This window comes from Cucumis sativus, chromosome 1 (genome assembly GCF_000004075.3).
Source record: "Cucumis sativus cultivar 9930 chromosome 1, Cucumber_9930_V3, whole genome shotgun sequence".
NCBI classification, from domain to species: Eukaryota; Viridiplantae; Streptophyta; class Magnoliopsida; order Cucurbitales; family Cucurbitaceae; genus Cucumis; species Cucumis sativus.
The window spans coordinates 2,306,587-2,319,742 of NC_026655.2; the positions used below are offsets into that span (position 1 = coordinate 2,306,587).

At 33.4% G+C, this 13,156-nt stretch overlaps 2 protein-coding genes across 3 annotated transcripts; one reads left to right on the forward strand and one right to left on the reverse strand.

Annotated features, from left to right (window-relative positions):
* Window positions 1–392: 392 nt before the first annotated feature.
* On the reverse strand, window positions 393–8,719 carry LOC101218049 (actin-related protein 4). Of its 2 annotated transcripts, none has more exons than XM_004138188.3 (21): window positions 8,397–8,719; window positions 8,200–8,291; window positions 7,162–7,338; window positions 6,995–7,068; window positions 5,974–6,054; window positions 5,828–5,888; window positions 5,645–5,694; window positions 4,778–4,832; window positions 4,585–4,662; window positions 4,347–4,400; window positions 4,122–4,175; window positions 3,983–4,043; window positions 3,630–3,681; window positions 3,355–3,421; window positions 2,882–2,944; window positions 2,025–2,087; window positions 1,621–1,683; window positions 1,458–1,522; window positions 1,090–1,158; window positions 881–971; window positions 393–768 (listed from the first exon to the last, which is right to left on the reverse strand). In XM_004138188.3, exons 1-20 carry the CDS (start codon window positions 8,407–8,409, stop codon window positions 926–928), a joined length of 1,338 nt encoding a protein of 445 aa, XP_004138236.1. In that variant the 5' UTR covers window positions 8,410–8,719; the 3' UTR covers window positions 393–768; window positions 881–925. The 2 variants fall into 2 exon arrangements, with proteins under 2 accessions (XP_004138236.1, XP_011648825.1); XM_011650523.2 differs by having other exon boundaries at window positions 393–786.
* Window positions 8,720–11,208: 2,489 nt separating this feature from the next.
* On the forward strand, window positions 11,209–12,219 carry LOC101202903 (protein ASPARTIC PROTEASE IN GUARD CELL 1). The gene has a single exon (XM_004138293.3). It carries the CDS (start codon window positions 11,209–11,211, stop codon window positions 12,217–12,219), a length of 1,011 nt encoding a protein of 336 aa, XP_004138341.3.
* Window positions 12,220–13,156: the final 937 nt, after the last annotated feature.

The window sequence follows — 13,156 nt, forward strand, 5'->3', positions numbered from 1 at the left end:
CAATTATAAAAATGAACGATCGAAGAAAATTATAAATAACGATTTTTTCGAGTGCTAACATTTTTTCTTTCAATTACGCGTTTGATACCGTACGAAGAGTAAAAAAATGTATTTAATCTCAGACTAATCATTACTCGTGATCAAGACCATAAGCTTAAGGTATTTAAGCTATAAAATAAAGTATTATTCTGTACAAAAGGCCATACGATGTGCTAAAAAATGACCTTTAACCAACATTGGACGACTTAGAAAATCAACACAAATCGATTAAATAGCTCTCACTCTATTGAAGATGTACTCATGAAGGAAATAAAATAACCCCTTAGTCATTCGATATCGATATTACTCGAGTTTACGTTTCTCAGAGCAAACATTTTCAGTTGAGAGAAATATTAGAAATGGAAGGGAACTTCTCAACCCACCAAGCAACATAATATCAAATAATTTTTACCATTAACATTCTCATTCACATCATTCTCCCTAGGAAAGGCAATGTTGTTGCACTACCATGTAGTACTAGTGGCTGCCTTAAAGGCCATAAATTAAAATGTACAAATAAAACAGGGGGCAACACATTTGCATATAATGAAAAAGATGGAAGTTAATTTAAACCTCTCTCTACTAGTATATCAGGGAATTGATGGTATTCTAGCCTTGCAGATGCTAAAAGCAGCTAAACAGAATTACGGGAGTTGCCTACGGAAACTAAAAGTTAACAACCTGCTGTCCTGAGGACGAAGCTTACATCTAGATCGAGCGTCCAAAAACCTGGAAGCATGAAGAAACCTATGGTTATTTGATAAGATGGAACCCAAGTTTGAAATTTTGAAGTAAACAAGAAGAAATAAATTATCATTCTTCCATGGAACAGGAAATAAACCTTCATAGTTTATCATTTCAAAGAAAGATGTCTACTGTCTATTGTCTACGGGCATTTTCTTTGAATGTAGGAAGCCCCATGTTCTTCGAACCTGTTAGATGCAAACAAAATGAAGTGACTGTTATGGTAACAAGGACAAATTTAATATGATTCTTAACTACTTCAAAGTGAAACCTCCACATTTGCTGAGGCAAGTATTTGAGCCTTACTCGGATTTGGAGAACCACATTTGCTGAAATGAACCAAGAGAGGCCAATATACTCCCTCCAATCCAGACACTGCATTAAATTTTTTCACCAGAACTTAGACAAATAACATAGGAGGAAAGTAAAATGTGCATAAACATTAGGGGAAACAGTATCATGGGGCCAACCGCACATGAAGAAAAGCATAGAGTAGTTTCAAATTAATTTCAAATGTATCCAACAGAGGACATAGAAAACATCAAACATAGAATTAGATTATTTTCCTATGTAGCTGCCCCAATGGACAGGTAAACATTAAACGTTGTAAATAGAATATGTGAAGAATGTTCCATGTGATATAACCATAAGAAATAAGATGAGCGTGCTCATACCTGAATCTTCTTTCTGTTGCATTACCGCTTGCCAATACTTTAACCCTAGCAGCTTGAGGAGACTCCTACAAGTTCAGGACAAACTTAGTGATTTTGTCTTAGATCTATCCTCTTCTCCCTTTCATTCAAGTGCACGGAGATTTCTAATCATTAGTAGATATACCTCTAACAAATCTTTCTCAAGACGTTCTTTAAGCTGTTGCATTGAAGCTGTTCCACCAGCAAGCTGGAAGAGGTAGAAAAAGAGATCAAGTTCACGAGTGTTTCCAATAAACACACTGATTATGACGACAAATATGCCAAAAAGAAAGCAAACATAAGTTGAAACATTAAAGGAAGGCTGCTGCCTTGTTTGCCACATTGGCATGTTTCATGAGCCATACGCTGGACTTGAGAATTGAGATGATCACATTTTATACTTTTTCCTAGCATCTAAATTGGAAAACAAACAGAGAGAAACTAAAAAATGTGCAGCATTTTCACCAACCATATATCACAAGAAATTAATATTTTTTAAAAAAAAATGTAAAATAAGAGAGAAATAATACTTAGAGCACTGAACTATACCAGTATACTGCTAAATAGTTCTCTCCGAATATCCACATCACATTTATTTATACTCTCGATTACCTGCGCACAAATAAAAAGTATAGTTAATGTTGTCTTTTCAACTAAAAATACATGATTTTATTTAATTATAAAAACGCAGAACAAAATTATGAACAGAACCAAAAAGTTGAAAGGATTAAGTGGAAATAATTATCAAATTGGGTGAGATTATGGAAGAACACACAGGTGTGCCTAAAATCAAGAAAACTGAAAAACTAAACCAATGAAACTGGTTTGATCCAACTTTTGTACCATATTTGGTTCTTCAATCTCCAAAAGTAAAGACTGAGAGAATTAAGAATTGAAGATCCAGTATGGTTTACGGCTTATAATGAACCATACCAATAACATTGATTTATTTAATTTTTTTACAAATGGCCTCAATAGTGCAAGTACTTTGTTGAGAATGTTGGAAATTCTATTGTGGTTAAGATTTAGGTTGATTTTAGAAAGAAACAAAATCCAAAACACCTTGTTGAAAAAGAAAAGAAAATAACCATTTATTTGTTCAAAATCCCTTATAACTTGGATGCTTATTAGAGATTTAAGCTCAAAATAGGCAATAAAAACTAAACCAATAAACCCAGAATTGGGAGAACCAAACCGATCAATATAATTAAACTGGTTTTCAATAATACCTAGTCCATAATTCCGTATATATTAAAATTAAACCAACCTATGCAAATCTACCTCTAAGACTCAACTCAATTTGTTCTTGTGGTAGGACATAATCGATGTTTTAGAAACTGAAACGGAGCAAAATATAAAGGTGGTTATCAAAAAATGAGATTATGGTAATAAAAGCACAGACATACCATATGCGGCAATCCCTGAACCGAGCGAGCTGTTTCAGTGAAACTCTCCATCCCAGGTATAGTCTAGTAATAATAACATAAAAGTGTGAGAGAGCAAGAGAAGTAACAATATCACATAGCTACTCATGACAAGAACCGAGATGATTGATGACTCAACAAAGGCCTTGGTCCAAATAACATAAATAGCATAGTTTATGAGCTATATGTCTATTCTACATGCATAGGCAATTACGAGACGAGACTTGTCAAATTAAATAGTGAAATAATAAAGAAAAAGATGAAAAAAAAAAGGGAAGATAAAAAGAAAATCGTTTTCTCTTCATCCAAATATGATAAAAACTAATACAGCCATATAAGTGAAAGACAGAAGCAGCACATAGCGTCTAATAGAATCATCATTAATTAGCTTAGCCATTATGCACACCACTCAATCAAAATTTCTCAATTCAAGATATGGAAATTAAGTCACTCACCTGCACTAAGGACGGGTTAAATAGAACATCAGGAATCTTGAATCTGTCGGCTCCAATCTCAATAGTCCTGTTCCAAGCATGAAGGAGAACAAAAGTAAAAAAGATGATTTAAAGAAGAAAAAGAGAAGGGGAAAAAAAGTACTGAGACTAGGAGAAGTTGCATAGCTAATAACCAAAAGTTCGCAATACAGGAAAAAGGGAAAACATAAGTTAAGACAAAAGTATCAATCCATGCTTGAAAATGTAATCATCCAAAACTCTCTTAAACGACTTACTGGCCATCAGGAAGTTCATATGGCGTCATTGGGATATTTGAATATGCACTTTCTGCATAGATAGAAATATAATACCACACTAATTAGCATGCAACATGCAGGATCCTGTGAAATAAATACGATGCAAGAATGGTAGGGTCAAAGGGGAAATTCAATATAACATATCTTCTCATGCTCACAAGCATAAATTAGAATACTCCTTTAAAGGGAAAGAAAACTAACAATATATGAAAGCCTATGTATGAGATGCAAAACAATAAAAAGACATGCCATGCTCATTCTTCACGTCAAAGATAAATTAATGAACCAACTCAATAAATTCTAGCAACTAAAGAAATTAAGGAAGGGCAAACCATCATAAGGAGTATCTGGTGCTCGGCATACACATTCTTTTATATCACTGGCAATGACCCTCTGTCAATATAGAGTATTTTACTCAAAAATTGAGCTAGCAAGAATGATAACTGGGATTATTTATGATCAAAAAAATACCTGTGAGTACAGTTTGTAACTTTCAGTTGTGTTTGGGAAATCAAGTTCCACTATCTACAAAAGAGATAAATGAAATGTCAAAGAACTAATGACCAACAACAATTAACAGTTAATGATAACTTGAAGGAGTATACTCCTTTGAATTTGTGATATACTACAACTACAAGTACCACAATTCAAAGATTTTTCTATTATTTTATATAATTAATAGTTTAAAGGTAATGCCTGAAATTCTCCTGGTCGAATTTCCTTTCTCTTGAAGGAGTATCTTGGCATTATCTGCAAGCATAATGAAAGGTATGTTTCAGCAGTTGCACACTTGCACAATAAAATAAGAACATAATTTTTCGTGAGAGAGAACTTGATAATTTCATTGATGAATTTACATTGAAAATGAATTACAAAAAGGATCACCATGTACAACAAAATAAAGATAAAGAATAAGAGTTACTGCCAATAGTACCTTGATACCTTTGCTCTCCAAACTTTTTAACAAACAATCAGTAAGAAAATCTCCACCAACAGGAGAAGATACAACAGCCTGAACATTAATTCTTTGATTATTCCATATTTACATAAATAGAGCATAAGGCAGATAAATAGATAAATAAAATTTAGCCAAGATTACGCAAGTCTTTATATCCACTTCAAAATACCTTTTGAAAAACATAGCCATCATGTACCGGAGCGACAGTTGTTGATCCACCACCACTGCATGTATCAATCATTTAAAACCCAATTGCTTACAGCCAGAAAACATTCCCGCACTAAAGTTATCGTATAGAATAACTCAATCTCAATGAAATGGATGTTTGGATGTAAAATTACAATTCAACTTAACTTCTACCAAGAATTTATAAATATGCCATTAGTCTCCAAACCTTGAAAAACTGAATGAATAAAAAAAACCCGAAGTGTCTTTTAACTTTTTTTGTCCTATCTGTGAGTGTCTGAGTCAACTTCCGAGTACCTCGACTAATCTAACGGGACAACCCGCCTAACCCTACAACATTTGGGTGTCAAAGAAACTCGTAGGAAAATAATTCCTAGGTAGGTGGCCACTAGGGATTGAACCTACGACCTCTTAGTTAGTTATCAAGACTTTGCCTCCATTTTTACCATTGGGCCAACTCATGACAGTTGTATCTTTTTAACTATCTGTTTTAAAAACTATGAAAATTTCCAGAATCCATTTGATTTTGACATATGACTTAACCATACAATGAACTAATTCTTTTCCAGATTTGAGGGGCGAACTATCAAAATAATCGGCATATAACTGAGTCAAGAAAAGACAAGAACTACTAAGAATAAAATAATTAGAAACTGATTAGACACGATATGCAAAAACACTATCTATTCGGTAATATTAAGATATAACAATAGATTCTGATGAAATCAGATCAATGAATTCATTATTGAGCAAGAAAATGATATTATTAAAGCCTTGGCCCACCAAGTTTCAAAGAGACAATATGCAATGGTCATACAATAAGTATATGTAGTATAGGATCAGCTGATACCTGTCAACAACGAGTGATGTAGCACGACCTGATGCAAATGACGTGAGAACCTAGAATCCAAGTTTCAATGAATGAGTTTTAAAAAACAAAGCATGATCAATCAATGAGGACACCAAAAAAGAAATAAAAAACAATTAATTTGAGGGGAAGCATCTGAAAACGGAGTAAATAGGAAAAACATACAGCATTTTTTGCCAAAAACAATGCAGGAACTTTGTACTTCTCAAACATAATCTCAGCCGTCCTGTCAGAAAAAGTCTTATTAAATAATTGAACTCAGTGTAAATCCCATATGGAACAGAAAAAGGAGTTTATCTGAGACTGATTACTTTTCTCTCTGTTGTTGTGAATTAGAAGATGGTTCTGCAAGTAGCATTGGATGTTCTTGGGGATCAATAAGTAGACATTCCCTGAAAGGATACAAAAAAATCATAAAAGTTATTATGAAGTTAAGTAAATTCTACAAGATGTAGAATAAATAAGAAAAACACTTGAAGTAAGTAGTTTCTAACTGCTTGCACTAGATCTAGAAAATGTCCCAAATTTTCTCCACGGATTTGTAACAAAGAATAATACATAGGATTAGTCACAAGAAAAGGGTCTCAATGAGCAATTTTCTCTGTTTGCTTCTCTCTTTCACCATCTAGGACCTCCTTATTCTGAGTCTACTTTTATCATCTCTAACATAGTTTCTTTTAAAAGCAGTGAAGAATGAGTGAGTGTCCCTTCCAATGATCTGTGTAAGATTGAGTGCACTAACTTTTCTGTTGGTTTCAGAATTTTTTTTTTAGGAAATCAGATACTTAAAATCACGTATCTGGACGTATTAGTCTCATATGTGTATCTAATATCAATTCTATACACAATTTGAAGTATCTATATTTCATAGGTGGCCACAAAAAGAAATTATGCCAGAACTCTCAAGACGATGTGACTGACATCCGTAAACATAAAATATGACGAAAACTCTTCGAACCATGAAGAAAAAAAAAATGAAATGGACAAAGAGGAGCATGACAAGAATTCCAAAAGAAATCATATGTCAATGAGACATGATGTAATAACATTGATGCTACCCGCTAACAAATTATTGGTATCTTTTATATGTTAAAAATGAAAAGAAGATAAAACACAATAGAGTATGCCCGAGTTAATCCAAGTTATTGGCTTGATTAAATAAGCACATCGACAAACCTGAATATAGGAAGGAAAAAGAAACAAAAAAGAAAAAACACATGACCTAGATAACAGAACTTCCATTACATTATGCATTAGCAAGACTAATGAAGTGAATACTCCATAGCATTTAAAGGCTGCAAAATAAAGGGATTACAAGATTCTATTAATTACCTGAAAGCATGATCCCATATGCTATCGACCATATCCCAGTCAACAACAACTCCATCCTTAATAGGCGAGAGTACCTAATGAATCACACGATTGATATAACATTTTCTTAGTATATAGAATACAGCCACAAAATTCCAAATAACTACCAATGACAGGAAACAACTTACCTCCATATTATCACGGCGGAACCCTAAAGCTTGAGAACCAACATATAGTTTGCGTTTTCCCTTGCCTTTATCGGAGTCGAGAGTTTTAGCATTACTCTTAGATTCTCCAGCAGATCCAGAGTTCTTTTCGGTACTTGTAGTGTCATCAACATCCATTTCATCGGTACATCCAACAACCTTATCAAACAAAGGTAAAGGGTTGAGATAGATACAGCTATATGCCTTACATCATTACAGAAGCAATAACAGACCTATCAGCTACCACAGGCATCATATAAACCAATCATATATTGAAATGTACGTAGAAATATAGCTGTTGTACACACCATCTCTCACATGGTCCTTATATGGGCAAGAACCATTTGTCATATATCATTTTCTTTCCCATGGAATCTTTCTACAACACTACCTCTCAAGTTCAGTTCAGTTTATGTCAATTAAAAGTAGAAAGAAGAACAAAAATCACGAACTCTACTACCACAACCAAGAACAGAAATCACAATTATACCAGACATCAATCTCAGATCCTCCTAATAATAACTTATCATTGTCACGCCAAGAATTGGATTGCATTGCTATCAGGTCTTATCCCAAAAAAAGAAATATCCCAACCCAAAACTCTAAGAAAAAATGAAAATTTCAACTCATTAGAAACCAAATTTCGCATTGCTTAATCAAAACTCTCAGTTACCAAAATTGGTGATGTAGGACTGGTTTCTAGAACTTTCAACATTTAATTACACCTACAAGACTTCAGGAATGACCACAAAATTGATATTGGAACTCGAAAGTGGCAAGCACTTCACACTTTCACTCTGACACATAAACTGGGCGCGGCAAATCAATGCAGCCAACAAATCCTAAAAAAAAACATCCAAAGCTCAAAAACCTGATCGTTCTGTGCAGCTCAACAACTAAATCTCGCCCTAATACGACAATGAACACTCAAATAGTTGACAAAATCGAGACCACCAGAATGTAGCCCGCCATAAGCATCAATATTATACACAGAACATGTCAAATGCAGGGAATGCTTACAGAAGGGAAAACAGCCTTAGGAGCATCTTCTCCAGCATAACCAGCTTTGCAAGTGTGAGAACCCAGATCAATAACTATAGCAGATACCTCGTCTGTAGAAGAACGAACAATTTATGGGAATTAAAGCAGAAATAATTCATGGATAAACGCGGGACCATGCGTATATTTGAAGAGGATAGGAAATTCGGAATACTCACCACCACCATACATGGCTGAAGAATTCAGTGGAGGAATAAGAGTGAAGTTAGGGTTTTTGAGCCTTTACCTAAAACCCAATTCTAGGAAGGGTTAGGGAACACAGGACAGAGTTCCGACTCCGAGCTGGATAGAAGTAGAATTAAACCTCAACCCCGGAAGCTTATTGACTTGCCAAGTGATCGGCCGGCAACCGGTGAAGTACAGTGGTCGGAATCTCCCTTCTCAGTACCGGAAGATGAAGGCCCAATTTTTCGCCCAACAAAATACGATGACGGCCCAATACAATATTTCTTTTTCTCCCGTTTCGGCGGTCTCTAAAGTTTGAACTTAAATTATTTAATTTTCTAGATATTTAAAACTTTATAAAATGTTTATAAATGAAAAATTGTAAAAAATAGCAATAAAATATTTTCATATCCTATCCAGTTTAATAAATTTTAATTGATTTAACATATACTTGTGTTTAAATATAAACATGTAGGTCTCTTGATTTAATATATAGTGTTTTGCTGCTTTAATGTATTATTCTTATTTTAAATTTATAGTTTGTTAAATATATATAAGATAAGAATATGTTAATTTTTAACCCTAAATTCCATAAAATAAGAATATGTTAATTTTTAATGCTCTTCTTCTCTGAAGTTTTAAGAAACCGCCCCTACAAAATTATTTCAATTAATCTTTTGTCTTATCAAATTAAACAAATTTCAACTAGATAATTAATTTTACTTTTTTAGAACTTAAATAAAAGCTTTTGAAACTTTATAATCAACACAAAATAAAATTGCCCAAAAAATTATCTAAACATTCATATTATTACTAACATTTGAGGCTATATTTCATAATAGTAATTTATAAATTAATAGCAAATATATCTTTGAGGTGTAGATTATTTTAATTTTAATTATAATAATATTTATTTAAGAGGTAAATTATTTTAGTTTGAAAAGAAAATAGTAAATACCGTAGCAAACTATACTTTTGAAACAACGTTGTAATTTTAATAAATATTGTTGTAAAAAAGTCACTCCCAATCAAGGCCATATGTCCTTACTTTGGAATTTCTAACCTTTCACACATACTTTTGTTTCATTGTCTATCAAAACAAATTTATCGTTTGTCATCTAACAAGCTTCAACAATTGTTACGATGAGATATACACCGTAAAGATTTAGTATAATGTACTTTTGTTTCATTAACTATGAAACCATTTTAACTCAATTTTCAAATAGTATGATACCGAAAAATATATAGTACAATTTTAGGTGTCTAGGTTTTGAATCTAATTTCCAAAAGGTCTCTAGAAAGTTTTGAACACGTACAGTTATTAGTATTTAAATTTTGAGTTTCAATATTACTGTTAAAGTGTGACTTTCGTTTTAAATTAGTTATTAGGTTTTGAAGTTTAAAATATGGTTGTTATATTAAAAAAAAACCTCAGAATGTTACTATAGAGTCAAATAATTAATTATATGAGATAAATATATTCAAATTATTGATAAAAGCATATAGTACTCTACAATGTATTTATTTAAGAAAAGCTTTGTTAAGATTGTGGTGTGGGTGTATGAATCCAACTGTAATGGATATATTTATTAATTGCCTAGAGGTTGTCGTCAATTTCATACACAAACGAGATTACCAATAATACATTAAAATTTTGTTAATACAACTTTAATGCTCACTAATTGCCATATTAATTATATATCTTATAAAACTATTAATTAATTAAAAAGTTTGAAATTTGTAGGTTGATTTTTTAAAATATTATATTGCTTAATATTTGAAGCTATATTTCAGCCTAATGTTTTGATAAAATATTTTCATTTCAAAATTTTGATATGAGATTTGAATATGAATATAACCAAAAGAAAATTTGAGATAAACCAATCCGGTCTTGAATTTGAAATATTTTATTTTAAAAAGATAGTTGAGTTAAACATTAGAATATGTCCAATTTCAATTATAGAGTAATTGTTAGATGTATAGGTATACAAAAATTTTACAATTATACCATCAAACCTTAATGTTTAATTTTAGACATTGGTTACTTGTTTTTGTATTTTTGCATAAAGGTTTTGTGCAAGCATCTAATTGCAACGTACTAAAAGTTTTTTTTTTTTTTTTTTTCAAATTGATCATAGTTTTATTTATTTATTTATTATTTGGATACTATGGGTAGTAGAAGAATTAATAAATAAGATGAGAATAAAGTTAGCAAATTACAAAACCAAAGGTACATAAAGTCAATACTCTGAAAACCACTATGTTTCTTACAAACCAATCTCTATAAAAACCCCAAAATCCCATCACTTCCTTCTTCATAAATTCCTTTTATATCTTCATTGCAACATCATGAACACTTCACTTTCCTATGCTTTTCTCTTCCTAACATTCTTCGCTTCCCTTCACTTCCCATCAATTCTCTCTCGCAAACTAACAACACAATCTCCTTATTCCACTAATACCTTTGATGTCTCGGCCTCCATTAACCAAGCCTTAAATGCCCTTTCCATCAAACCCAAATCCTTTCAAACTTACTCTAGTTACCATTCAAGTTCACCTTTGTCTCTCTCATTGCACCCTAGATTGACTGTTCATAACTCTTCTTACAAGAACTATGGTAGTCTTGTTAGGGCCTGACTTGCTCGTAATGCCGTCCGAGTTCGATCCCTTAATAGAAAGCTTGAGCTCTCTTTAAATGAGGGCAAACAATTTGGTAAAAAAGTTAATGGATCTCAGTGTACAAATTCACTTACTGCGCCGATTTTTTCAGGGGAGAATCAGGGGAATGGTGAATATTTTGTTGGGATGCGCGTCGGCCAGCCTCAACAACCGTCTTTTTTTGTGCTTGATACTGGCAGTGATGTTACGTGGCTTCAATGCCTGCCCTGTGCTGGTAAGAATGGTTGTTATGAACAAATAACCCCGATATTTGACCCAGAATTGTCGTCTTCTTACAATCCAGTGTCTTGTGATTCGGAACAGTGTCAATTGTTGGATGAAGCTGGTTGCAATGTCAATTCTTGTATCTACAAAGTTGAATATGGGGATGGATCATTCACAATCGGTGAACTCGCCACCGAAACGTTAACATTTGTACATTCTAATTCCATTCCTAATATCTCGATTGGTTGTGGCCATGACAACGAAGGCCTCTTCGTTGGGGCCGATGGTTTAATTGGCCTCGGTGGTGGGGCCATTTCCATTTCTTCTCAATTAAAAGCATCATCATTTTCATATTGTCTAGTCGACATAGACTCACCATCATTCTCCACTCTTGACTTCAACACAGACCCACCAAGCGACTCACTCATCTCCCCACTTGTTAAAAATGATCGATTTCCCTCATTTCGATATGTGAAAGTAATTGGAATGAGTGTCGGCGGAAAGCCTTTACCGATTTCCTCGTCAAGATTTGAAATCGACGAATCAGGATTGGGGGGAATAATTGTGGATTCTGGAACGACTATAACACAACTACCAAGTGATGTGTATGAAGTGTTAAGAGAAGCGTTCCTGGGGCTAACAACGAATCTCCCACCGGCACCAGAGATATCACCGTTTGATACTTGTTATGACTTATCAAGTCAGTCGAATGTGGAGGTGCCAACCATAGCATTTATTTTGCCAGGGGAAAACTCGCTACAACTACCAGCAAAAAATTGTTTGATCCAAGTGGACTCAGCTGGAACTTTCTGCTTGGCGTTTGTTTCAGCAACATTCCCGCTTTCTATCATTGGAAATTTCCAACAACAAGGAATACGTGTCAGCTATGACTTGACCAACTCCCTCGTCGGCTTCTCGACTAATAAATGTTAAAATTCAGCTGACACGTTGGTGGGATTAGAGTGGTTTAATTTGGGTTTGTTACATTATTTTAAGCCAATAAAATACTATTGCTTCTCATACATTGTATAAAAAAAGTTCATTCAACAGTGGGTCGAATTAATCAAATCATGTCAATGTATTTTCTTCATGTTACTGATATTGTTTGTCGACTAATATGTCAACCAATTATGAGAACAACGGTACAAATGTTTTCTAATCATGAAATTTAAAATAGGGAGGTGATGAACCAAAAGTCTCGATCGATCAGTGGAGGAATGTGAGTGAGGTTAGGGTTTTTTAGCCTTTACCTAAAACCCAATTCTAGGAAGGGTTAGGGAACACAGAACAAAGTTCCGACTCCAAGCTAGATAAAAGTAGAACTAAACCTCAACCATGAAAGCTTATTGACTTGCCAAGTGATCAGCCGGCAACCGGTGAAGTACGATGGTCGGAATCTCCCTTCTCAGTACTGAACGATGAAGATCCAATTTTTGCCCAAGAAAATACAATGACGGCCCAATACAATATTTCTTTTTCTCCCGTTTCAACGGTCTCTAAAGCTTGAACTTAAGTTTTTTTTTTTAGATATTTAAAACTTTATAAAATGTTTAGTAAATCCTTATTTAAGATATAAATTACAATAGATTCATACCTTCTAAATTTTATGTTTAAACATAGACTATCTATATATCATATTTTAAAATTCTCAAATTTCAATTATAGTTAAGAGAGAACATCTTCCTAACACATTGCTATCTAACTTGCATGCGACCAACCACAAAGTTTTGATGATGCTCTAAACAAAATGAGTGTATAAAAAAAAGAAACATTGATTCAAGTAGGCCTATGAGAAAGATGGTAAGTTAGTTAGCCAATTGTGATTGGACGAGTTTGTTTAACTATTATTGGACACTATTTTATTCAAGTC